This window comes from Calypte anna, chromosome Z, assembly GCF_003957555.1.
Source record: "Calypte anna isolate BGI_N300 chromosome Z, bCalAnn1_v1.p, whole genome shotgun sequence".
In the NCBI taxonomy this organism is placed as follows: Eukaryota; Metazoa; Chordata; class Aves; order Apodiformes; family Trochilidae; genus Calypte; species Calypte anna.
In genome coordinates, this window is record NC_044274.1 from 25,816,899 (window position 1) to 25,843,222 (window position 26,324).

At 37.7% G+C, this 26,324-nt stretch overlaps 1 protein-coding gene across 1 annotated transcript in view; it reads right to left on the reverse strand.

Annotated features, from left to right (window-relative positions):
• Positions 1-1,676: 1,676 nt before the first annotated feature.
• KCNN2 (potassium calcium-activated channel subfamily N member 2) overlaps positions 1,677-26,324 on the reverse strand; it is a 63,459-nt gene continuing 38,811 nt past the window's right edge. The window contains exons 5-8 of the mRNA XM_030467852.1: positions 16,343-16,453; positions 13,086-13,213; positions 7,897-7,966; positions 1,677-4,549 (exon numbers count right to left, since the gene is read on the reverse strand). Coding sequence (XP_030323712.1) covers positions 4,262-4,549; positions 7,897-7,966; positions 13,086-13,213; positions 16,343-16,453 — 597 coding nt within the window. The 3' untranslated portion in view covers positions 1,677-4,261. The remainder of the gene's footprint in view (positions 4,550-7,896; positions 7,967-13,085; positions 13,214-16,342; positions 16,454-26,324) is intronic.

Genomic DNA, 26,324 nt, shown 5'->3' on the forward strand with positions numbered 1-26,324 from the left:
GATGGCAAAGATCCTTACAGATACTCCTTATAAGGTTTGGAAGAATGAGAGTGACAGGTATTACAGCTCAGTTTTCTCTGCCTTGTGCTGTTGGCTGTGAATTTATGGAAGCCCCACCTTGGAGCTGTACTGATATGGCAGTGCTCTTATACAGCTGGCTTGTATTTGGCTTGCTAGGAGTGCTGGTGGAGGAAATTTGTGACCTTTTCTGCCTGAGCCTGAAGATATGCTGATGCAGGGGTTGTTTATGAGTGAGATAAAACAGTGTTAGCTCTTTCCGTCCTCCCCCTCTTAATTGTGGCTGCTTCTCGCTACTTAATATTTATGTTGAGAGATGGACTAAAAAGGCAAAAATAAAATGAGGATATTTAAAAAAGAAACAGTGTGAGCAACAAAATATTCATAGAAGGAGAGAACAGACTCACTAAACAAAAAAATCTTCCTTCAGTAGCTAAAAATTATTAAGAATTTTTCATAACTTACATTAAGGGGAAAAAGCTTTCAGACAATTTCCATTTAATATTACGGGTAATAATAATTTACTGTATGGGTAATAATAATTTATGGTGGTAAGAATAATTTACTGTTATGGGAATAGTTCTGAATATGAGACAATCATATTGAAACATTTTCTTTTATGTTTAGATACACTGTTAGTGGGTGATGTATCGATTTGGACATCCATGCATGATCCGACATGGAAAGTCTTAAATTCCCTGTCTTTGACCTCTAATGATGACGCTGATTGGGATCCAGTCTGGGGAATTATAGCATTGAAATAGCTCACATGAAAATATATGGACATCCAGAAGGCATTCAGAGCTCCTAAGCTTGATGTTTAAGATAGTAAAGGTCTTTCTGTATCAGCTCTACAATTATGGAGCAGTAAGTAGGAGGTAAAGAAAGTCAGAGTCCCACAAGTCTGTCTGGGAATATCTGTGGGTTTACAATAGGTTTACAATGATGTGCAGAATTAAGAAGTGTAAAGCACTTATAAGTATATTATGTGTGAGTGTATTACTCTGATACAGGAAAAGTTAAACAAAACTGAGAAATACTGTTTAAATTAATGTACTTAGCTTTAGGTATGGTGAATAAGCCATTTATGATCCTGCATTTGAGTCCTTACCCACAAGCCATCTTTATTAAACATCACTAAAAATGTAAGGATAACAAGACTCAAAAATAATTGATAAATGGAATCAGTTTCTGCAATGCAGCAAGAAGGAGAAGTTCAACAGAAACTAAAAGCTGAATTTTCCCATTGGTGAGGTGCATGAAGCTTTTCACTGTAATGTGCTAAGCAAGCCATATGCTCTGAGAAAGATTCCTTGTTTTATGTAAACAGTCTCCAAAAAAAAAAAAAATCACTACACAAGCAGGTTCAGAGATCTGACACAATTCTCGTTTTTCCTTCTGGTGAGCTCATACACTGAACATGGTAAAGGAGGCTAGGTTTTGGAAGTAAAAAATCAGTATTGGAATTTGTGATACTACAAAACTCAGCTAGGGATATATTAAAAGGATTTTTGTCAGAGTAAGAAAATCAAACTTGTATTGCTTTGTGCTCTCCTGAATATATGCTTATGCCTGTCTTCTCTAGGATTGGATCTACATGTTCAGTGTTTTTCAAAATCAAGTCCTGGAAGAAAAGAATTATCAGTACATACTGAAAATGCAGATAAAATATTTTTAGTGAGCTTTAGAGTAAATATGGAAATTGGAGTATTTAATGATGTCACAATTTGTTATCTGCTTCAAAAACAATGAAATTAATCCAAAGAATCTGGCAGATCACTACATAACCCTACTGATGATACAGTTTGTAAGAAGCTGATCCAAAGTCCCACTGTGAAAAATAAATTGAGAGGTCAAAGATGACATTTGCTCCTTCACATCACAATAAACCAGCTCAATACTTACAGCCAGATCTTAATTCAAACTTAACTCTGACAGATTGGCAAGAATTTTCAATGCAAAGCTATAGTTTTCTATAAACCCGGTTGTACAATCAAAAAGATGTAAACAAGGAAAGAGCTAGCTCAAGCTGACAGGACGAAAAATGTATTCAAGCTGCAGCAAGTTTATTTCACATTCAATGACAGGAAAAATATTCTGAATTAAACACAAAAAAAAAAAAATGGGAGAAAGGACAAACAAAATCTTCCAGAAAGATTTCTGAAACATGACTATTAAATTCCAATGTTATTAATCACTACTTCTAATCCTGTCAACAGTGTAAAGCAGGTGGCCTCACGACCACTCAAAATCTTAACCTATTTTAGGACTGGACTAGCACTAGTATTAGCACTATGTAATATCCCCCTTTTCCACTGGAAATTAACTTCATAAAAACAAAAGCACAACTGCAAATACTGTGCATACTGCTTATTATTATTTCCAGTCACAAAATACCACAGTCTGTAAAGAAGGCACTCCAAAGGCATGCAATTGCCCTGCTTGTCTAGTGGGAAAAAATACTGCTATGTCACTAGCATTCACAAGGACAAGTATTTGTTGGAGCCACTACATTTTCATAAAGAAGCAATGCCTCTGGATGTAACTAATATTTATCAGTTACATATTTTATATCCCCAAAAAAAGGCAGACTTTTCATTTTAAAGAGGCCTGAAGCGTCTGCTGTTTTTCAGATTTGGTTTGGTGAATTACGGGTGCTGGGGAAACAGCTCTTCTCTCGTGTCCAGCATGGTTCTGTGCTGCTATTGTCTCTGTCTTCTGTTACTGACCAGATCTCACAACATCTTTTGGAGAAACCACCGTTTCTTGTTAGTTTCTCCTGGGCATACGAAGTAGTCCTCAGAAACAGTCAGCCACGCCTGCTTATTAGAGTTAGCTGTAGTGTCACCCTTGTCTGTAAATTAGTGAGGGGTGGAACTACTATATTTCATAAATAGCAAGTGCTATAAAATATTTTTAAAGTAAAATAGTATTCCATTTGTCATTAGGAACTGTGAATGCAAACTGCCTGTACTGAGCACTTAAGCTTACCTAGTTTTGCTATTCTGGCATACCAACCAAGATAAAATCAGACACAACTTTTCCATAAACATGTACACTGTTTTGCACTTTTTGTTAAAGAAAGCAGGAAACATTATTTGTGCATTAAACTAAAGTACCACAGATACCCCACTGTCACAACTGCAGTTTACAGTGGTTTTTTTTTAATAAGTATTTTTAAATATTGCCAAAAAGTTCTTGCTAAACTCAACTGAACCATGGGGATTACCCAAGCATAATGTATACAGAACATTGTGCTGCCATCACACAACTGAGTGTACTGTAACTTTGTGTGTCTGTCGTTCACTCCAGAAACTTCAAACACAAAAAAAGGGAGTGGAAAAAATTGCTGAAGTTGCTATTCAAAACCTGAATAGCATTACTGGGAGACTCCCAGCTTCAGAGTAATTATGCCATCTGGACATATATACTTGGCATTATTATGAGACTCTGAATAAATGAACAGGTCTTTGTCTGTGGTTTTTGGATGCCAGTAGCTTTACAAATAGTCAGTTTAAAAGATCTTTGCCATGGGTATTGCATAAATAATTGTATATACATAAGTATATATGTATATATATTATCTATATGTGTGTGTACAAATGCATGTTAAACAAAAGGCCTAAGAAGATTTAAAAAACCCACAGCATACTTTGTAACGTATTTTCTAGGATAAACTCTATTTTTAATTAATCACTTCAGAAATCGAAGCTCTCAGTGACCTTTTAAAATGACTATACATATACAGCACAGTTAGATGAATATTGATTTTTCCCCCTCCACTGCAAGCAAAATTTATAGAATTAGTTTTCGTTTTGAGAGATATTTACTAAGCTTCAATTTTGTTTCTTTAAAGTTAATTAAGCCTTTTGATTGCGAGCTTTTGTTTAGTTGTTGTTAAATCCAAGTAACCAAGCAACTATGTGCAGAAATTAACCTTTTTATTACATTATATATTGTAGTAGTAAAGTTTGTTTGAAATGCATGAATAAAAAGTTACTGAAATTACAGGAGGGACAATCTAATATAGCAGTTAGAGGTGCATTCACTGTGCATCTGAGAGGAGGAAGGGGGAAAAAAAGAGTTTTCACTCATTTTGGCCTAAAACGTGTTTCAGGTTTCCAGGATTCTGACATCAGAACCCAGATAACACTGGTTAGAACCATAGGGCTTTACAATAAAAGCTAAAATATTGACCATATGATGGCAAAAAGTCTTTATTTTGTGGTTAACTTATTATCTTCTAGCTACTCTCTGATGAAGTTGGTGGTGCTGTGGAGGATGATCTCCTTCTTCTTGACAAAGATCGTGATCGTTCAGCACTGTAGGCAACATGCTTGTCATAATTTTGTATCTGAGCCTCGAGGAAATCCCGCTGTTGCTGGCTGATTGTCTGGCTAATCAGTCCAGGGAGAGCTTGAATGCTACCAATTAAAGTTTCCAGTTTAGTTTCCAGAGTAACAATTCGTTTCTCAAAATCTTCACTTCTTTCATTTAAGTCAGAAATCATGTCATACATGATGTTTTGAGTCTGAAAGTAGAAGGATGTAAACAAAGGTTTAGAGAGATTGTACAAACATTGTAACTAGCAGCACAACTCTACAAGGGTTTGTAAATGCTTTTGCACTTCACACACATGCACACACATGCACAAGAATATGAATATTATAAATATACAAAAATATATTGTAAAATAATTTTCTGTGTAGGTTCAGAATAATCTTTCCAGTAAACTTGTTTAGCAGAATGGTGATATACTTTGAGTAGCACCTGAGATGTCAAGGTCTAAAAGTCAGCAAAAGACTAGGCCTTTTTTTGGAAGTTGAGATGTTTAGAAATGACCCATGCTAAGCTTTCTGACAGCTTCTTTGTGTAAGCAATGAGGAGACCGGAGGCTCCAAAGCCATGATCCACCTTTGACTCTTCTGTATTTCCTCTGTTTTTAAACACTCTCATTCTTCTAAGCAGATCACAAATGTTGTTCACCTGCATTCTCCTTAAATGGACCAGGTCTTCTTGAACTGGGTGTAGTAAGAGCAGTTGGGTAGAATGCTTTTGAAATGTAGAGCAAGCAGTATAAACTCAGACATACTCTTCTCTGTTCATGTTACCCAAGCTATCTGCTCTCTACAGTGTTCAGTTACAGCAAGTATCTGGAGTATATTTTAAAATGCCATAGTGGTCAGCAAAAATGTAAACTGAAATGTGTTATTTCATACAGGCTTGGAACTAGCTAAAAATAATGACTGAACTTCTCCCTGTGATAGGTTAAGTCTTTAGATTAGAGTTACAGAGTCAAAGCTGGATGTAATTCAGTGGACAAGTGGCTGAAGTTTATGACCCATCCAAAGGGAATGAAAATTAATTAATGACTGATTGCTAGAAGTAAAAAGCATTTCAGTATCGGATGGGTGTTGATAATGCATTTCACTGCCCTCTGTTTCACGATGCTAGCATAACTCTTGAAAGCAAAGAAGTCTACAATAAATAGCATCTGCAAAGTCCTTATCAGTTTCCAGAAGCATTAGACTGAAATTGTTTTCAGCAAGTGAAGTTGTCAGTTGGTTCTCCAAAGCAAAAGGGAAATGAACTCTGAAGAGTTTAATCTCTGATGCATTTTAAATTGAGATGGTTTGGAGGTACACAAAAAGGTGTACAAGAAACCCTTAAGGAAAGCCCACTAATGCCTCTTATGTAGCCTCAAATTAAGATCACAGTAACTGCTAAATACTAAGGTCTAACGTGAAACCTGGAATGCTGTCAGATCAGCCCTCTAACACTCTATTTATTATTCTATATTGATGAAAAATCCAAGCAACAATAGACAGACAGTTTGCAACTGAATTGCCTCTTTTACCTCAACTCAAATAGCATAAAAAAGATCAGTGGAGCCTTATGACATATCAGCAAAGTAGGCAGCTGTTATTCATTACAAAAACTTAAAACAAATGCAGAGCTGTATTTACTTGTCCAAAGTCATTACTGCATAGTTGTCTCCCACTGTAAATGAAGACAAGGCTCACGAGCACCTGAAGTACCTGAACATAACAAGTCTATAGGACCTGACAAGATGCATCCCAAAGATCTGAGGGATCTGAGGGAATTGGCTTATGTAGTTGCCAAGCTACCCTCCATGATATTTGAGAAGTCATGGCAGTCAGGTGAAGTCCCTAGTGACTGGAAAAGGGGAAACATTACACCCCTTTTTAAGAAGAGTAGAAAGGACAACCCTGGGAACTACCATTCTGTCAGCCCCAGCTCTGAGCCTGGGAAGATTATGGAACAGATCCTGATAGAAACTTTGATGAGTCACATAGAGGACAAGGAGGTGATCTGAAAAAGCCAGAATGGCTTTACTAAATGCAAGTCCTGCCTGGCCAACCTAATAGCTTTGCACAATGGAGTGACTACATCAGATGGGTAGCATCTATCTGGATTTCTGCAAGGCTTTTGACAGTTACCCACAGCAACCTGCTCTCTTAAGTTGGAAAGATATGGATTTGATGAGTGGACTGTTCGGTGGATAATGAATTGGCTGGATGCTTACATTCAGAGGGTGGTGGTCAATGCTTGATGTCTAGATGGAGAAGGATGAAAGCCGTGTCCCTCCAGGGTCCATAATGGGATGAGTGCTGTTTAATATCTTCCTCAGTTACAAAGACTGTGGAATTGACTGCACCTTCAGCAAATATAGTGATGACACCAAGCTGACCAGTGCAGTCAACAAGCCAGAGGGACAGAATGCCACCCATGTAAACTTTGAGGTTCAGCAAGTCCGAGGGCAAGGTTCTACACTTGGGTAGAGGCAATCCCTGTTATCAATACAGGCTAGGGGATGATGTGAGAGAGACCACTCCTCTGAAAAGGGACTTTAGGGTAGTGACAGACAAAAAGCTGAACATGAGCACTCATGTTCACGAGTGCAACAATGTGCACTCACAGCCCAGATGACCAATTGAATACTGGGCTGCATCATAAAAAAAGCATGGCCAGCAGATCAAGGAAGATGATTCTGCCCCTCGCACAGGACCACCTACCTGTGGTCCTGTGTCCAGCCTGTCGTTCTGGAGCCCCCAACACAAGAAAGACATAGCCCTGTTGGAGTAGGTCCAGAGGAAAGCCACAAAAATTATCAGAGAGACTGGCTGAAGAATCGGGGTTGTTCAGCCCAGAGAAAAGACTCCAGGGAGACTTTAAAGCAGCCTTCCAGCACCTGAAGGAGGTTTACAAGAAAGCAGGAGAGGGACTATTGACAAAACTGACTATTGAGAGATTGCTCAGAGTGGTGGGGGTCTCAATCTCTGGAGACATTCAAGGTCAGGCTTGATGGGCCTCTGAGCAACATGTTCTGGTTAAAGATATTCCTGCTCACTGCATGGGAGTTAGACTAGATGACCTTTAAAAGGTCCCTTCCAACCCAACACATGCTATGATTCTATTCTATTATTCCATGATTCTATAACACAAAAAGATGAGAAAAACAGAACTTCTAATTCCAGTCTGCCTGAGAGCCTCTATTATGGTTCTTCATGGCACCAGATGGGAAGTCTCTTGCTACACAACACTACAATCCTGTGGCTCCCTCATAGTTCAGCATTTATCATGACCACTGCAGGAGCTCTCAGGATCTGCTGCTCACCTGTGAAATATTTTTCAAATGTACAAAAATAAATAAAAACATGTTGTATTCAAGCTCTGGTCAGAGCCATAAACAAGAGGTTCTATTCAGTAGGTGTTACCACAAAATAGACACTTATTTTCATTTCACAAATAACAAACTTGTTAACAATATTTGCATGCATAATGTATAACATTTTTACTTACAAACTCTTAATTTTAAAAGGATAAATGTTAAAAAAACAGTAATTGCCTACTAACCTTTGCCAGGTCCACCAAAGTGTTGGCTTGATCATTCAGTTTCCTCTGTTCCATTTTCACACTTCTTAATCTAAAAAGTGGAATTTTAAGTCAGATTTTTTGTATCTATGGTCATATTAGGATATCTGATATGCATGCACAAAACTTGCAAGAGCCAATAACTGCATGGACAATGCCTCAAGTACTTTGTGTAAAGTCAGAACTGGTCATGTGCCTGCTACAATGAGAAGCATGCTTCTTCAACACCGCAAAAAAGGAAAGAGCAAGGAAATGTGAGGTCCTTGAGAATACCATTTGCCATGGTGAAAGCTGAATTTAAAAAGGGAGATAACAGTTTACCCATACTAAATGAAAGTAAGCCAAAACATTCCTCAAAGCCTCAGTATCATGACAAGTAGATATAGGAAGAAACATTGAACTGTTTTTTGTTGTTATTGTTGTAGCAATCAAGAATCTTCCCATGCCTACATGACTAGATACAGGTATCAGCCCTGTTCTGTCGGAAATGGATTGGGTTAGCAGGTGTTTGAACCTGATGAAAATACAGTGATAAGTGAGTTTCTCATTACTTAAACAGAACTTCCATCTGACCAGCAGCTAAATAACCAAAATACTTGCCAGTATGTTTAATTTTCTTACATAATTTGTGACTCTAAATATGACTTACATTTTAAGCTTACATTATATGTTCCTTTTCAATGCACTCTTTAAACTATAGCATTGGAAAACTATGAAAGAAGCAGCATGGGCATGTTTTTTTCTTTGATGCCTAGCTATCTGCTCTGTTATTACTTATGCACATTCTTTGAAAGATGACCTTTTTGAAGTGTTCCCTGAAATGAAGTGCATGTTTTTCAGATTAACTACTAGACAAGTGGTTTGTAGATGCTGTTTTCACAAATAAGCAATTTCTCCCATAAGTAAGAGACCATTGTGTAACATTTCCCAGCAGAGAATTACTTTCAATTACTTTTCTTGTGGCTGTTATAAGCAGAAAATCACATTTTTCAAAAACAACAGATCAATTTATAAACATTGTGTGATAAGATACCATGCAGTCTACTAGTATTTCAGAGGTCAATCAAGATAACCATGTGGTTAGCTGTCAAATTTGGCAGCATTTTGTGGCTGGTGGGTTGCTAATGCATACTTTGCCTATTTCTCTGTGGTGGTGTTACCTAGAAAACTTGTTTAAAGAAAGCCTTCTTGGAGATATCCCAAAATCAGGACGTTTCTGTTCATATCTTTAGTTACCAAGCATTTCCTTTCATATCTACGCTAACAGCCATGAGAAAACAAGTTGTGAAAAGTGAAATATTTTTTAAAACACATGGAAATAACTGTTAAGTCAGAAATCAATTGTGCACATAAAATTGACATTCCAGTGGCTTGTTACTGAAATATCATACTCTCCTTTTCCCCTGGAGTCTTCCATCAGAGAATAACATAAATGTCTACAGCAGACTCTAGGAATGGTGTTTTCAGAGCCTATGAGCTAGTGCTATTCTAAAACAAAAAATACGGAGGAGTCTCCAAGGTATGGAGTTGTATCAATACAGACTCAGAACACAGTAACTCGGACGTAAGCATGTAGTGATATGACTGCAGAATGACAGTGCTGGTGTTTTGGTGAGCATCTCTCAAATACCTTGCAGAGTATGTGTTTTATGCTTTTCTTAACATTTATTGACTCATCTGTTTGGAGGCTGCTCTTTTCATTATAAAATTTCAAGAAATTTATTGTTATTGCAGCAATGCAAGTACTAGCTGACACCAACATGGTAATTCCTCATGGTAACAAACCCAATACCTATCACAAAGTATAAAAATGGGCCTCTAGGTAATGGCAAGTCTTTAGCTGCAGCAGCCAGATTTAAATAAAACGGAGACTTTTATTCTTAAATTCATTAAGAGAAAATACGAAACACCTTGATTTTATGAACTTCACTTATCACAGCAAAAGATCATGATTCCGGATCGCGTTTCCATGGCAGCAATCAGACCACTGAAGTTCACAAATAAAGACTCTATTTCTCGCATGCAGACAGTGGTAAGTTCTGCAAACTTAGAAAGGAACAGCTCATACAACTTACTTCCGAGCTCTATTTTCATTTTGTTGAAATAAAAAGACAAAACAAAAGAAAACAAAATTTTAAATATACTAAAACAACCAAATGAGCACACTGGGCTCAATTCAGCAAGTGGAAAGTACTAAAGAGTTGCTACTTTTTTCAGTAACTAACTGAGTTGGAGTCTAACTCTCTGCCATTTCTGATGAAGGAAACTACAATAGCTCCAAACCTTCCCATTGACAGTCACCTGTGTATTTTTCTTATTCATGAAACACATAAAATGTCTTTTGTGATGCCTTTAATGATAACTGTCATTTAGGGTGCTTATTTTATGCCCATCTTACTCAGTGTGCACAGTAGACCCAGCAGACTGGGTCTGAAGGCACCTGTAGAGCTGTGAGCATCAGTTTGGAACTGTTATAATGATCTGCCCTGTATAAAACTGGCCCTGTAATATCAATCCTTTATTTCTGTCTCCAGTGAAATTGTTGGAAAGGTGAAGGAGGGGTATCAGTAAAGACTGAGGAATCAAGAAAGATGGAAAAGCCATGACTACTACCAGGAGTTACTTGAGAAAAGTTCAAAGATACAAAGGGAGAAAAAATAATTTACACACGTCTACTTTGCTACACTGGAAGAAAGCAAACTCCTACATCAATGTTTTCATTGATAGGACATTATTCAGCTTATTGGGAAATTTTCCTTCTTTTATTATTCTTAAATACAAGTTTTGGGAATGCAATGCAAAGTGATAAAGGACAGAGGGAAATGCATTTTTGACATTATCTGTTCAAAGTTTGGCTGGCACAGCTAGGAAAATATTACTGCTGCCAACTTACTCACCCTACCTGATCAATTAACTTTTTAAGCAGGTGCAGAACAAGACTTTTCATCCTGTGAAGCCCTTTTGGGTTTGAATGATATGTAAGGATGCAGATTGAGCCTGCTGTGAATCCTTCTCTGAATGTGTGTGTGCACACACAGACAAACACACAAAATAAAGGAAAGTTAAAATGCTAAAGAAATAACTTCTTCAATATAGGGTCCAAGACTAGCAAAGGATGATGCACAGGACATGCCATCCTCTATCCCAGTGCCCCTGCCTCTCCTTTCTGCTTCACAATCCTTTAAACTAAGTAAAATGAACAAACTGGGACAATAAACATTTTTATGGCCACATAAAAATGTCTCAACTTTTGTCATCTTTTTATTCTGTCTGGTATTTCTGCAGTAACTCAGTAACATTAATCCTTCAGGTCTGCTAATTCTAACATAGTAATCAAGGTTTATAGAATACTTCAAACCTTAAGTTTAAGCTTTATGAAACAACTTAAAAATTACTGTTAGCCTAGATTTACTTTTATGAAATAGGATTCTTTCCTGTCTTCTGTGCAAGATATAGGCATTCTTTTAATGAGAGATGTTACCCTTACATCTCCTCACAGGTAGGCTCAGACATAGATGCACACTCAAAAGTTATCAAAACATCATTTTGAAATTCACCTTATCTGCATCTTCCCAGTATCTCATGGAAACTAATTTCATAGGCTGTACAAATGGCTGCCTCAACTTGGATGGGGACATTGAAGAAAGCAGACAAGTAAGTAGTGGCATGGAGCCTGACCTTTTCTCTAGAAAAATTTTAGGTTCCTTGAGGCAAGAGTCTCTTTTTTTCCTCCCACTTAGTCCAAGGAAAAGTAACAGAATTATTGTGCAATTCTGCTGATTTTGATGTGGTTTATGGCCAATATATATGGTTACAAATTTTAGATAAATACTATACGATATTTCAGGTTAAATCTACTACTTCTTACAGTTCTCAGTTTTATTTGCAGCCAGTAGCGGGGAAGAACTTATCTGAATCATGCCAGATTCACATTCACACTCACATGACTGTTGGCGTTTACTCTCATTTTCTAGAATGGATGTCTGGGGTCACAGCTGACATACCAACATTTTATCTCATGCACTGAGAATATGTGATGGAGAGAGGCAACCAATTGCTGTTAGGCTGTACAATGACCCTTGATGAGTATTGTTTTAATTAAAAACAACCTACATACTCATAGACCCTCTTCAATCTTTAGTCTGATTTTAAATTATTAAAACATCTACTTAAATTATTAAAACACCTACTGCAGCCCTGAAGAGTAGGACTTGGGGGTGCTGCTTGATAAGAAGCTCAACATGATCTGCCCATGTGTGCCAGAAAGCCAACCACATCCTGGGCTGCATCAAAAGAAGCCTGGCCAGGAGATCAAGGGATTCCTTCCCTCTATTCTGCTCTTCTGAGACCCCACCTGGAGTACTGTGTCCACTTTCATATTCCTTGACATGAGAAGGACATAGAGATGTCCAGAGGAGAGTCACAAAAATGATCAGAGAACTGAAGTGCCTCTCTTGAGGATGAGGGAGTTGGGGTTGTTCAGCCTGGAGAAGAGGAGGCTCCAAGGTGACCCTATAGCAGCTTTCCAATACCGGAAGGAGGCCTACAGGAAAGCTGGGGTAGCACTTTTTGCACAGGCATCTAGTGAGTGGACTAGGGGCAACAGTTTAAAACCTGAAGAGATTTAGATTAAATATGAGGAAGAATTTTTTTACTCTGAGGGTGGTGAGACAATGGCAAAGGTTGCCTAGGGAAGTTGTGGCTGCCCCCTCCCTGGAAGTGTTCAAAGCCAGGTTGGATGGGGCATTGAGCAACCTGGCCTAGTGGAAGGTGTCCCTGCCCATGCAGGGACTTGGAACAAGGGTCCCTTCCAACCCTAGCCATTCTATGATTCTATGAAAATAAACCTTTTTCATTTTCTTCTGTCACTGTAGCTTGTATCTTGCTACCTGTAAGAAAATGTGTAACAAACCCAGATAGTCTCAGTGGCGAAAGACAAAGCCTTAGACAATTTAAGAAGCATGGGAAAATTTCTACAGACAGCTGGTACACGTAAATAAAACTTTATGTTTTAATTACTCTTAGACAACTCAACCTCAAGAGAAATGTTCTACGCAGAGGGTGATGGCAAAGAGAAGGGAGGGAGTGGGACAGACATAGGGATTAAAAGTGACAGGGAAACTAAGAGAGAAAACACTTGGAGAGGAAAACCAAAGGAAAACAGTACTTACTGATGAATAGCTTGCAAGAATTTACGTTGATGTTTCCTTACTTTTGCATGGTCTATCTTTTTAACCAGCTTTGTGTTTTTATAAATTAACCATGTTTCCCTGAGTACATTGGCCGCTGCATTTTTCACCTGTTTAATAATAAAAAAAAAACAAACACTAAGCTGACAAAAGTAGCATTATGTCATATTTTCTTTTTTTCTGGTATAAACTCTTTCTAAAGCACTTAGGACCATGCCTAACTGTGGGAAGTAGGTACATGAAGAAGCTGAAGCAAGTTAGCACCATGTGGTGTTTATGGCAATATAAATTACAGTAAGAAAAAACTAATGCATTAGTAATTAACTAAATGTATTTAATAGGATAATCTTATTCTCTCTTGTTCAATGATTAGTACCTCTTAATTCTCTTAGCAGCTTAGCAGTCTTAAATTTCCAGAGCTCTTTAAACGTACTTTTTCTGTTTCTCTGTTACATTTTTATTCTTGTTTCTTTTGTACAGTTCTGAAGGAGGTGAAAAAAAAATCTTGTGAATTAATTTGGCCAGTGTCCTACTTTGTAAACTCGTTTAATTTTTTTTTTTTTTTTTTTTTTTTAAGAGGCTTTCCATAAAATGTAAAGGTAAGAACACCTACATTTTCTTCTTGGGCTCTCCAAAATTTTCAAGAATGACTGAAAACAACAGACAAATTATTTCAATATAATTTTGACTAATGACAGAATGACTAGGTTAGTTGCACAGGACATCTCTCATTATTCATCTGTATTTTCTCTCACTCCAACTTTATATCATGCCAGTCTCTGCAGTGTCAGAGCACTGTCAATGTCTAAGACATTGCAGGAATGCCATGCAGTAGCTCTTCTCAGCAAGAGGTCCTGACTTCAGTGGAAGAACAATCGCATTTTAGAGACCTTCTCTCAATGTCTATCTAATCTTTGCATTTCATCAAGGTATGGCTACCTTCAGGCTGTGATGAAACCTCTCTAGTATCTGCATATTTTGTGATGTGCATCTCAGATTTGCTTGCTTGTCTTGCTCTTTATGTGCTTTGAGTTTCATGAGTTTGAAACTACTGAAGCACCACTTCAACATAGTATTAGACCTAGATATACTAGTTATTCAGATTTATATGAAGGATAGCTGAATAAAATAAACTTTAAAAGGCACAAATGAACACCTGACTCAAAATCTGTCCAAACTTTCCCAAACCTTTTTCCCTCCTCGTAAGAGATCAGGTGGAGGAACCATTGTAAATCTCTACTTCGGATCCTCTTAGCACACCAATAGTACTGGTTTGAATGGAGTGGCACAAATCAACCTTTGAAACCTCCTTCCCCCAACCAGCAATCCTCATGAGCATTCCCAAAGGGACTGCTGGAGAGGAAGAAGACAGTGATAAGGGTCTGCATATGTCCTAGGGCCTGCATACAATAGAGGTAATGATTGGGGAATGAATTGGGAATTGGGTGGAGGTCTGCTGCAGTTGTTCAATCTGATATGTCTGAACCACACTTATTAAGTGAAACAGGCCTATAAATTAGGGGCTACATTGATGGGCTTTGGGGAACTTCTTTGACACCAGCCCTTCCCTGCTGGCTGGCCCAATGGTGAATGAAGGATGATTTTCTGTTGTATCTTTAATTTTTCTTCTCCTACTCTCTTGCTTTCTCTTTCCTAAAATCATTTAGTAACCACAACTTTTTTCCAGGTTACACAGCATTAATACCAATGTACTGTGGCTTTTATGATCTACCTGATGAGCCTTCCAATTGCACAGCCTGAACATGTATAATAATTGAATTATCAGCTTTTGTGCTTTTATTCCTTCTATAGTTCTAATTTAATCTTGTGTTCAGGTGCCGATCTTGAGTAACATTTCACCTTAAACTTATTTAGGGGTATCTGACAGTCCAAGGGGGCTGTCAACTTTTGGGTACCTTCAAAGGGAACCCCAGGCCATAGAGGCCAGATCACAGGATGTGACACTACTTAAAGACATTTTGAGCTCAGTGGTCAGACTGCACTAAAGAAGTGCCCCTGTGTTAGGAAGGGATAGTGTTTGCTGCTGCAGAGTATCAATAAGCTCAGACAGACACTTTAAGTCTGACACACTTTATATCTGTGTAAGAACTACCTTTCTACACATCCTTAGTCCTTCCCCACCACGACTGCTTACGGGAGGTAGACGCTGCTCGTGGCGACCAGCACAGGGAGATACAGGCTACCAGTGGTGACAAGGGAGCTAGCATGGCCAGGCTGTTGTGCTGACATGTCCTGAAAATACAGCACGTAGAGACATGACATGGCCCTCCATAGCCAGAGGACCTGTGGCAATGCAGCACTGCACTGTGCACAGAGATGTTCTGAGGCAGTCAAATTCCTTCCTGCCTGTAGCAGAGCTGTGGATTCCAGCTCAGGTGTTGTAATCTCTCTCTACACATCAGTAACAAAAAATCAACTCAACCAAATTATGTTTGTGAGTATACAGACCTGCATCTTCATATTAGCTCTTCTCAGTAACAAAGACTAAACAAGTTAAGAGGAATGTGTAGCTAATACTCATGTTTATGTTCCCTCAACACTGATCTACTTTATTTCAGTAATGGATTTATATTGCCTTGCTTGCGGCATTTTTAGATTTCCCAAGATGTTACTCTAATTCAAATTATATTTAATATGCAAATTAAAAAAATATTTCTTATGAGTTCTAGGGTTTTTTCCTAAATAGCATCTTCCAAAATCACCATTATCTACAAAGAGCTTTGTACACTCCAGCACTGTGCCACTAACCCTGTGCTAAGTATACAAAGCAATTGCAAAGAGAAAGGTCACACTCACAAACTATGAACCACGATCTCCTTTTCTTAAAAACATCCCTCATAGCTTGTGATTCTTGTATATATCGGGCTTTCCATCTACTTTACCTGCAAAAATTTTATATATTTTTCTCATATACTGCATGAAAATTTTTAGCTTAATATAAAAGCCTTTAATTTCACAGCATTTAACTGTTGGTTATACCAATTATCTTCCAGCTGCAAGGACTCTCTATAGAATATTCAAATCCTCAAAATCTGTTGAGAACTCTCAGTTGGTCTCAATTTAGAGAAAAGCTCAAGGCATTTGATGCCTCCTCCTTGAAAAATCACACACATGGAAGTGTTCAGTAGGCGAACAGAGAAGAGGACTATTTAAAACAAATGCAGAAATAAATCAACACACATTCTCTTTTTCAGTTGTGAATACAAAACGTGACTTACTCTTTTAGTTAGCTGAGTGTCCATCATGAAATTATGCACATGTTTTTCAGCTTTGGTAAGTTCTAACTTCCTTGCCACCACAGCTACCACCAGTGCAGTGCACCCAGCACCCTGAAAACAATAAAACAAATCCCCAATATATTACTACTGCATTTTGGAGAGTTTTGAGTGAAAATTTCTCCTTTGATGTAGAAGTATGGCAGGCATCAGGTGATTCATCCCTGGTAAATCGAGTGAGTACGCTACAGCTATTTCAGTGCAGAGTAGTAGAAAAAGTCAGTAATTACAGGCTGGTAAAATGTCAAGGCATCAAAATAATTAGTGAGCAGCATCATTTAGAAGTTCTGGTTGTGAGGTGGTTTGGTTTTGTTTTGTTTTGTTTTGTTTTGTTTGTGATTTCTTTTTTTCCTGCAGAGGTTGAAAATCTGTACACATTCTGATTGTAAGCCATGAACAAAAGGGCTGATCAAAACCACTTTTACCCAGAATACTAGTAAATAAATGTAGAATACCCTGTTCTTAACAATCTTCTCAAGTTTACAGCAAATGCTAAAGAGAAAATAAGACTAGATTAGTACTTAACATACAAAAAAAGAAAAGTTTATTCGGATTTTTTGTAGGGCCTAAATGTAATAAATTTGGTATTCAATCACTTCAGTACAACTTCCCTTTTGCTCTCTGAGTCCTTCAACATTTTCTTCCTGTAGAATATCTGCTTCTGTTACTACATTTAAAAGGTAATAACACATACAAAAGAGCATTTCTTGAGAACTTGGATGGAGAAAATATTAATTTTATAACATGTGCTGTGTGTTTGTATGTATATGCATGTATACACACAGACATGCATGTTCACAACAGGCTGAAGTCAGTAGGTGCCTGTCTCTTTGAAATGACGGTGCCTTTATCTGCATCACAAATGCAAATGTATTTTTTTGAAGGAACGAAAGGAAAGGTTAAAATGAGCCAATGAGAAGTAGTATCTATTATACAGAGCTAGAGACTTAATTTACTTCACACTATCAATAAATTCTCATGCCCTAATACTTTTTCTTTAAAAGCAAATCTTCACAGGTTCTTCTTTTCATATTAAATATATGAGGCTGTGTTCATCTTGTAGGTTCACCTGGTCATTACTGGGTTATTGCCCCTGCACCAGTTACTCTCCACTATAAATTAAATTCATCTCTTGTTGCATACTGAAGCTTATATGACATTTTCCTTTGCAGCGTTTCCTCCACTCTTCCTGTATTTTCCACTTTAATTTTCTTTCTCTCCATTCCTCACTTCCCAGTAACTGCCTCACTCCCTTCAGAAAATCCAGAAATCTCAAAATCTAGCTTGCAAAATACAAATTCCATTAATAAAAAAAAGACTTCAACTTAAATTAACTTATTGAAAACCCTTATTCATATAGCAACCTCAAAAAAATTAATCTGATCTCTCCGCTTACTTACTGAAGTACCCAATGAATTTTGTGAAAGTCTCTGTTTAATTAGTTCTCCATTCCCCTGGTAGATTGTTTTCAAGAAATCCACCTGCTCTCTCATGAACACCAAATTCTCTGCAATTAGTTCTCACCTATTAAAGCCTCTATCTCCAACAGTTCTCAACATTCCATTGAATTGTAATTTTGCTGCATTTCCTGCTTCTATACTGAACACTAAGCTAACTTTGCGGTTCCCTCTCCTCTCCAATCCTATGTTGATAGAAATTCATGTGAATTTATTAAAATTTTGCCCTCTGTAAGTTGAGTCAAGATGGGTCTATAAGTCCCTTTGCTTCTCCAGATTCCACTCAGAGTTAAAAAGGAAGCAGACAGGCAGTGCAGCTTAAAGCTGAGCACTTCAGAAATGCATCAAGCCTTTTGAGACAGGTGTAGGCAGGAATGCTCCACTATATGCCCTATCTTCCTAGAAAAGAAACACCTCTCCTTTGTTTTTCTCATTGTGGATATGGTTCTTCTAATATTCAGAAGAAATCTCTATGAGGAAAATAAATAAATTACCCCATACAATAGCAAGAACATGAAGAGAAAAGCAGACATCTTTTGACACAGTATGTCAGGATAAACAGGGGCCAGATGTTGATTTCATGACATAACTTGAATTCTACATGCTTATGGCAAGAATGCTACAATGGAGTTAGATTATTAGATTGCAGACACCTCTGGCAAAGTGGCACAAAACAGCTGTTTATGCCAAGCTACCAGGGGAGAAGTATTAGATCGCCCTTCTAAACTATGCCAAAATAGGCTAGAGGAATGCTGACAGAAAACAGCAATTTGCTTTGAGTTGAAATTATTATAGCCTTTGTAATTGACTCCCATGCTTTTCCAGAGTGGCCCAGCAGTTTTAAGGGTCAAACTTTGTAAAAATGAGTAGCTTTATATCTCACATGAGAGACACTGCCTGCAGCAGCAGATATTGAAATTATATTCTCTAGCATTCCTGCAAAAGAAGGAAGTATCGTATTATCTGCACATTATGTTTCCCTTTACCTTGGAGGAAACCAAATCGTGCTAATTCTTTTTAACAATAGCTTACAAATATAAGCTTGAAATTTCACTTAAGTACATGACACTAATTAATTATTTTATGTTACAGTGCTCTACACTATTATATAGCTCCCCTAGAGATCTCAGTATCTTTAAAAATACTAATAAAATGAGAACTACTCCCAACTGCAGAACTTCAATAGATTCAGTACATGTACTTCAAAATGGCAGTACTATAAGCATCATACTTGCCATATTTGTGAATGTCCTGTTTCACATGAAAATCAGTAGCATGAATTCAATGAATGCCCTGAGGTTTTTTTCTTATATCATTACTACACAGTTGTTAAAAAAAATTGGACATAAATTATTACAACACATGCAGTGCAAGCAACTTGAGTATTGCAACTTGAGTAATGAATTGCTCATTCATGCCATTTAATGAAAATGAGTAATAAAAGAATTGGCCATCCATTTATCTGATTTCTTTCAAGTACTCTGTGATCAAGGGGTTGCCAGCAACCACCAATTAAAAAAGCTGACGTACCTTAGATTTTATATGGTCCAGAAAGTATGTACAGGCTGAACAAACTTACCTGCTTAACCAAAAGACCCTAAAGAGCACAGATTTAAAAATGGGCTTCTCTAAAATGACAAGACCAGGACTCCATTGATGAGCTGAGCAATGACTGTTTTCTATTTGCAAGCATCTCAAAATGAAGCACATGAATTTCATCCTGAATGCGCAGTCTTTGTTGCTTGATATGAAAGTACCCATTAACATTCAGTAAAAGCAAGAAGTCAAAAGCAATGAAAATAATACATGTCCTCAGTCTTTCAGTTGGGCAAAGCAACAAATGCTGGACAGTATCAGATGGTGTGTAAAACTTGTATTTTTAAGCAGTACAGTTTTTGTTAGGTTAACAGCCATTTACACTGAGCAGAACTTGCCTTGACTGTCAATCTGTTTAGCTGCTGTCCTACATAAAACATTTTGATGTTGATGCAAACAATTTTAGGGCTTCTTCATCTCTTTAACTGTACATATGCTTTTTCTACTCAGGACAAAGAAGAATGTGTTAAGTGCAAATGCTCATGTAGATAAGCAATAGATCACAAAAGGTCCCTTCTTTGATACCTATACCACAAATTAAAGTTGCTCAACAAAAATAAGCATTTGTGGGTCTTTTGCTCACATATATATTTAGATATTTGTTGAACACCAGTAGGCTAATTAATTTTCTCAGTTACAAGAGCCTAAAAGGTGGCTGATACTCCTTAGAAAAATGAATGGAAGAATGGACTAAGTTGAGGAAAAAAATACAGTGTCAACAGGCTCTGTCTTTTTGACATCAAGCAAAAGATTTTCTTTTTTGATTTTTTGATTTTTTTCTTTTTTTCTTTTTTGAAAACAGCAAAAGAAAGGTGAACTTAATTGTATATTAAATTATACGTCAAATTTAGCAACTGAACAAAATGCTTAAACATGCTCTTAAGAACTAAAAATATTACTTGGTGTTATCGTTCACTGTACCCTTAGGCATCATAAATTGTAACTTTCCCTGTCTGTCTGTACGCTCTCTCCTCTTGGCACTTTGTTATGAATTATTGCAAGCTTCCTTTTATCTGTTTTAACAAGGAGTATTATCTCTTTCTTAGCCATATCAGATCAGAGATTGTTGCAAGGGTTATTTTCTTTACCTGCCATTTTTACTGTGTTACTCAGCAATGTGTCTAACTATTCCCTTCTTCCTGACATTATATATAGAAGAATTGCCTTCCATTGCAATATTTTCAGTCTGCAGGCTCTTCCATCTCAGTCATATGGAAGCAATGGATTCAAGTTCTAACAAGCCCTTTCAGACAAAAACCTTTGCATAGTATCTGGACTTAGGAAAAGGTACCTGGAAACACGTACAAATCTAATAAACAGTTTTCTTTCAAATTCCTCCCCTTCTTTTTTTTAATATATTACTTATTACAAAGTCTAACAGAACCAGTGAAGTTACTTAGGGTTGTGGTGTTTTTCAAGATCCCCTGTTTTTATCCTGCATATCTTGTTCCCCATACTCTTTACTGTATGGAGATGGCAATCTGTTCAGGAGTTTGGATTATATATTTCCTCTGTTTTTATATGGTACTGGTATCAATAGGATCAGGTGGTAGGGTCCTGAAGTGCTACAGGACAATAAATAACAATTAAGATGGTATTTCTGTATTAACCAGTTCTACAGTATACACAATATTAGACCGGGCATTGCCCTTTTACCCCTAAGATCTTGCTGTGGTTTACTGAGATTATATCTCAATAGACTTATTAAATCCTGTACCAGCTGAGATAGCTTCAGCAATCTAATTCCAGTCTCCCCTCCTTTTCTTCACTGATGCAGCCCACCCTGAGCTTTCTGTTGTTATCATCAGAACTACCAGACCAACTTAAAGTTGCCAGAGTACTTCCCTTTATGGTTAAACCACAGCAGCCATAGCCATGGCGGGTAGAGGGAAAAATGCTGGGGCTGCCTCAAGTATCTGATGGAGTTTGGATCAAGATCACGTTGCTTCTACCAGCTCACAAGTGCTGAGGTTCAGGGTTCATACTGGTGCAAGATACAGTGACTGTGTAATGGCATGGTCCAAGCTTCAATAAAATCTAGCATTACATTCTAGTAAGGGGCCAGTTTTACTGAAGACCAAAGAGAGGCACTTCCAACTCTTCAAAGGTTATCTAAGGCAAAGTATGATTGGCATGGGCCGATAAGCCACACTGAAAGCTACATTTAGTCAGCAGAGAAAACCTGTACTCCTCTAAGTAAATGCTTCCAGCATTTCCAATTGGTTCTTTGGTAAGGTTCCAAAATACCTTTACATGATAACAATGAATTGAGCCATTTCTGCAACTGCTTTGAGGTCATAAATATGCCTGGAAGGTGCTATTCGTAAGGAAAAAAAACCCACTCTGTACCAACATCTCAGCTGAAAGTCTCCTGGCATCTTTGGTTTACTGAACTGGAAGTGAAGTGCTGTGGTTGTCACAAAGATGTCCAGCTATACTTGCCTGCAGCTGAAAGAAGGCAGTTGCCACATTTCTTGCTCACTGTCCTTGGGATCCACTGAGAGAGAGAGAGAAGGTCCACTATGCAGACATACGGTTCTGGTGGGAAATTTACCTCTGCACCAGAAAAGGCACAACATTCCTCCTGCTGCTCTGCATAAAATGAAAATCCTGTAAGAATTTAAACAATTACTCTGTTCATTTGGCTCCCTAAAAGCTGGACTTAAAGGACCACCAGGGAAGGAAAAAAAAAATCCTCTCCACAACCAGCAATAAAAATAAATTGAGGGAGGAATCCATCCACAGGCTAAGGAAAGTGTTGTGTAAATGTGGTTTTGTATTTGTCATTGTTTACTGGAAGAGATGTGTAGCCTTGCAACACTGAAAAAAATAGCATGAGTAACAGGACAACAGCTATGTCATTTCAGCCAAAAAGGTGACATAAAAATACTTTTCCATTATTAGTACTTCAATACATTCAGTATTTACTTCCCTGCTGTTGTCATCAGTGGACTTTGCATCACAGCTAGGATTTTATTGCAACATTTAAACTTCTGTAGAAAAGCAGATGAGTTGCTTTACTCCTAATCAGTCCATAAAGTTTTTAGAAATGTTGCAAAAAAAAAAAAATTATTAAGAGCATTAATTGTCATATACAAATACAAAATCATTTAAATACTCTCAAACACAGAAATGGGCAGTGGAAGTGGGGATGAAGTAAACTCCTTTTCCTGTAATGCAAGGTGGGTACTAGAAAAGGCTTCTGAGACAGCACAGAACATTATGATTTATAAAATGAATACCACCTCTCTTCTACAGAAGAACCTATAATTGATAGCAGCGTTAATTCACAGCAGCCCAGGAACTGAACACACCCTGGTGGTTAGGCTCCTGGGAAGCCTTCAATGATCATAACAGGTAAAAAAAAGACCTGTTTTGTTCCAATATGAAAAAAAAACAACAGATTTTTTTCTGAGCAATGAGGTAATATCTGATTTCACTAGATAAGTAGTACAACACCAATGTGAGACACTAATAATTCAGGATGATGGCTACTAATTATGTTCTTGTCCAAAACCCATGTTGTAAAATCAAAAGTTGCATGAGAATAGTTATCAAACTATACTAAAATTGCTATACAAAATCTGAAGTTATTGCAGATAAAACCAAACCAAATCAAATTACACTTTTCAAAACAAAGTAGAAGTTTTGCTGTAACAGTTGTCAGTCATAGTACTGTCTATGTAAACAAAGATACCACAGGACAATTGCTCTTCATTCCAGTAACTGACTGCCTTTGAACTTGCTGAAATGCATCTATAAGTCCTATCTAGACCTAAGTGGGAGCCAGTTTCCCTCTCCTCTGATGCCTCAAAACCCTCTCTGGTCTACTGGTATGAACTAAAGACCTTCTGAGAGAGGTATTTTTTCTTTAATCTTCCTAATTCTAAAAGAGAGTTACACCTTCCAAGATATTTTCTTTACTCAGATGGAGGTAGAGAGCCTCTGCCATCCTCTCACATTTCAGATTACTGACCTGACCACCACTACTTCAGGGATAACTCTCTGGAACTTACTTTTCTTTACTTCAGTTAGAAATTTCATCCCAACAAGCCACAGTCATAAACTAAATGCAAACTATACCTATTTCTTATAGATTTTCCATTTTGGCTATCTGGTGTGCTGGAACAACAATAGTAGAGAAGATGAATAATTTCTGAGCAGCTCAGTTCTTAATACCTTCAACTCTAATAATGCAAGCACTATAAATGTCTTCTCCATATTACATTTTTGCTTGACACACTGTCCAGCTAGGCTGTATTATGTTAGAGGGAATAAACAAATCAGAAATAAACACATCCTATTCTAAATCCTGATGTCACATTCATTATCAAGCTCCCAGACTCAACTGAATTTAATTCTACTGTATATCTGAGACATGGACCCAAATGCTACTGATTCACAGGAAAAGCTTTTCATATCTTTTTGGTAAGAGCATGCTGAATCTGAAATATGTTTGCACAAATACCACAATTTAACCCTAAATGAAGGGAATTTTCAGAAACACCTTATCCTCATCACTTTTTTCCATGATGCATCAGAAAGGAAGTAGGATTCTTTTGAACTAAATGCAGCTTCCACAAGGATATTAAAAGCTGCAGCATGAGAAACTTTAAGACCAGGTCAAATTAATTTTGATTGATGATTTAGAACTAATAAAAACTAGTAACCTAAGGTCAGATTTTACACTTTGACTGCAATGCAGCAATTCTAATAAGAATTCTTCACCTAGATGCGTGGGTCCAAATCCTGTAGTTTAAAGATGCTACATCTTAATTTCCAGAAGAAATATCCAATCTGGTCCACATACATAATGTAAATTAAAGAAAAATTGCCTAGTTTATGTGGTTCTTTCATAGGTTAAATAATCTCCTTGGATTTAATTTCGGAAACAGAAGCACTTAAGCTGCACTTTCAGCATTAGCAAGGCAGACACTCCCAAATAACAGCTATTTCATGTACTACAATCTTCACCCAAGCTATAGCAAACTGCCCTGTGCATACTGACAGGGCAATTGCAACTCAGCCATTTTGTTGTGGCAGCATAGGCTTGATGCACTTGTTCTGCATCTCTGCTTCTAATTCCTGGCAGCCTTCATGTCCCACTGCTCTTCGAGACACCTGCACTGGTCTACAGCACAGCTGGAGAGGTCACACTGCAAACTGTTGCCAGTCACAGTAGCTCTCCCTCCAACCCTGATGGAGTAGTATTATTAAACACCAGCATGCAGGCTGGCAGCAAAGTCTTGTAGCTTTTTTTTTTTTTTTTTTTTAAATTGGTCGGAAACAGAAGTGCTGAGGTACTAACAGGATGACTCCTGTTCTTGCCCCTGCTGTCAGAGTGGTTTCAAAGTGTGTTTATCAATATGGTTATAGGCACTTTATATATATGAATATATATATGCTGGCAGTTGACTGTGCAGGAAGATCCAAATCCTTAGCTTTGCAGCATACAGTAAATGCACTACCTCACCACATAATGCTTAGATCCATAACGAAAATTCTCACTCAAATCTTGGAACTAATCCTTGTATTTGGTGTCAGAAGAAGAATGGATTGCCACTATTTTATCTTGCATAAGATCAAAAGCTTACAAAGATCTGTAAAAAGTATCCAGCTCATAGACAATAATTATTCATTTTCCCCTATCTTATCACACTTACCCCTTCCTTTTAATTCTACTAATTTCTACTCTGCTTCTTTAGATTTTTGCTAGGTTCATTAGACTCCTCATAAAGCAAGAAAACTGTGACAAACTACTCCAAGGCTCTTAACTCCAACATGCTGTTAAGGAGGTGGAAGTGCTGCAAAAATACAAGCAGTTCCATTTCGCGCCCGCACAAAGTGCTCCACCTGTAGCTGAGCTCAGGCTGCTGACCAGGATCAGAGAGGTCTTCTTGAATGTGCATTGACAATTACAGATGGCATCTTACAGAAGTGGACAAAACTAATAAACTGCATGGCACAGTGAAGATGACTTAGGTCTCCCCATCTCCTCTATACCCTGTTCTGGTAACTGTGAGCACACTCATACCTCTATCCATCCATCATGCTCTCGCATGATGTAAACAGAGGCCAGAGGACACATTTGCTGTCAAGTTTAACATCCACCTAGCCCCTAGTCTACTACTACTGCTGCATAGGGAAATCTCACTGGAAAAGCACTGAGAGGTAACTGAGTTGAGGTTCTCAGCTCAGTTTCACTTACCTTTCTGTAAGGTGTCTCTGAATTAGTCCATGCCACTAACTCTGTGCTGCAGTGTGTCAATATTTTAATTAAAGTTTCACATATTTAAGTGCTTTGCAAGATGAAATAATAAGTTGTTACAAATGAAATTAAAAGTTGTACATCTTTTCAGTATTTGCCTTCTTTGCTTACAGATTTCTTTGTTATTTTATAATAATTTCTTCTAACACATTATTTAGACTTCTTTGCTGGTTTACTCGAATTGATTCAAAATGCTTTTTTCCTTTTGGTATAATCTGAATCCATGTAAAGATTTTCCTGTTTTCCAGGAGTGTGCATTTGTGGAATTGAAAAGTTGTCACTTGAACCAGTGCCCAAGATAGCAGCAGTCACAGTTTCAATAGCCAGCACGACGTGGTGCAGCTCCATAAAGTCTCCTTCCCAGGCTGGAGCACAGCACAGAGTTCAGCCTGAGCAGTCAAACTTTCATTATACAGGAAGCAATTCCTGAGGCAGGAGCACGAAAAGAGCCAGGACACCTGGGTTTGCCCTTCAATGGGGTCAAGACATCGAAGGAGCCCTCCGTGAGCCACCAGTTTTGCACAGCTAATATTAACTCTTCAGTGGTCTGTGTCACTATTCTACTAGTCACAAATATTTCTATATATTCTCCCTTCCACTCATT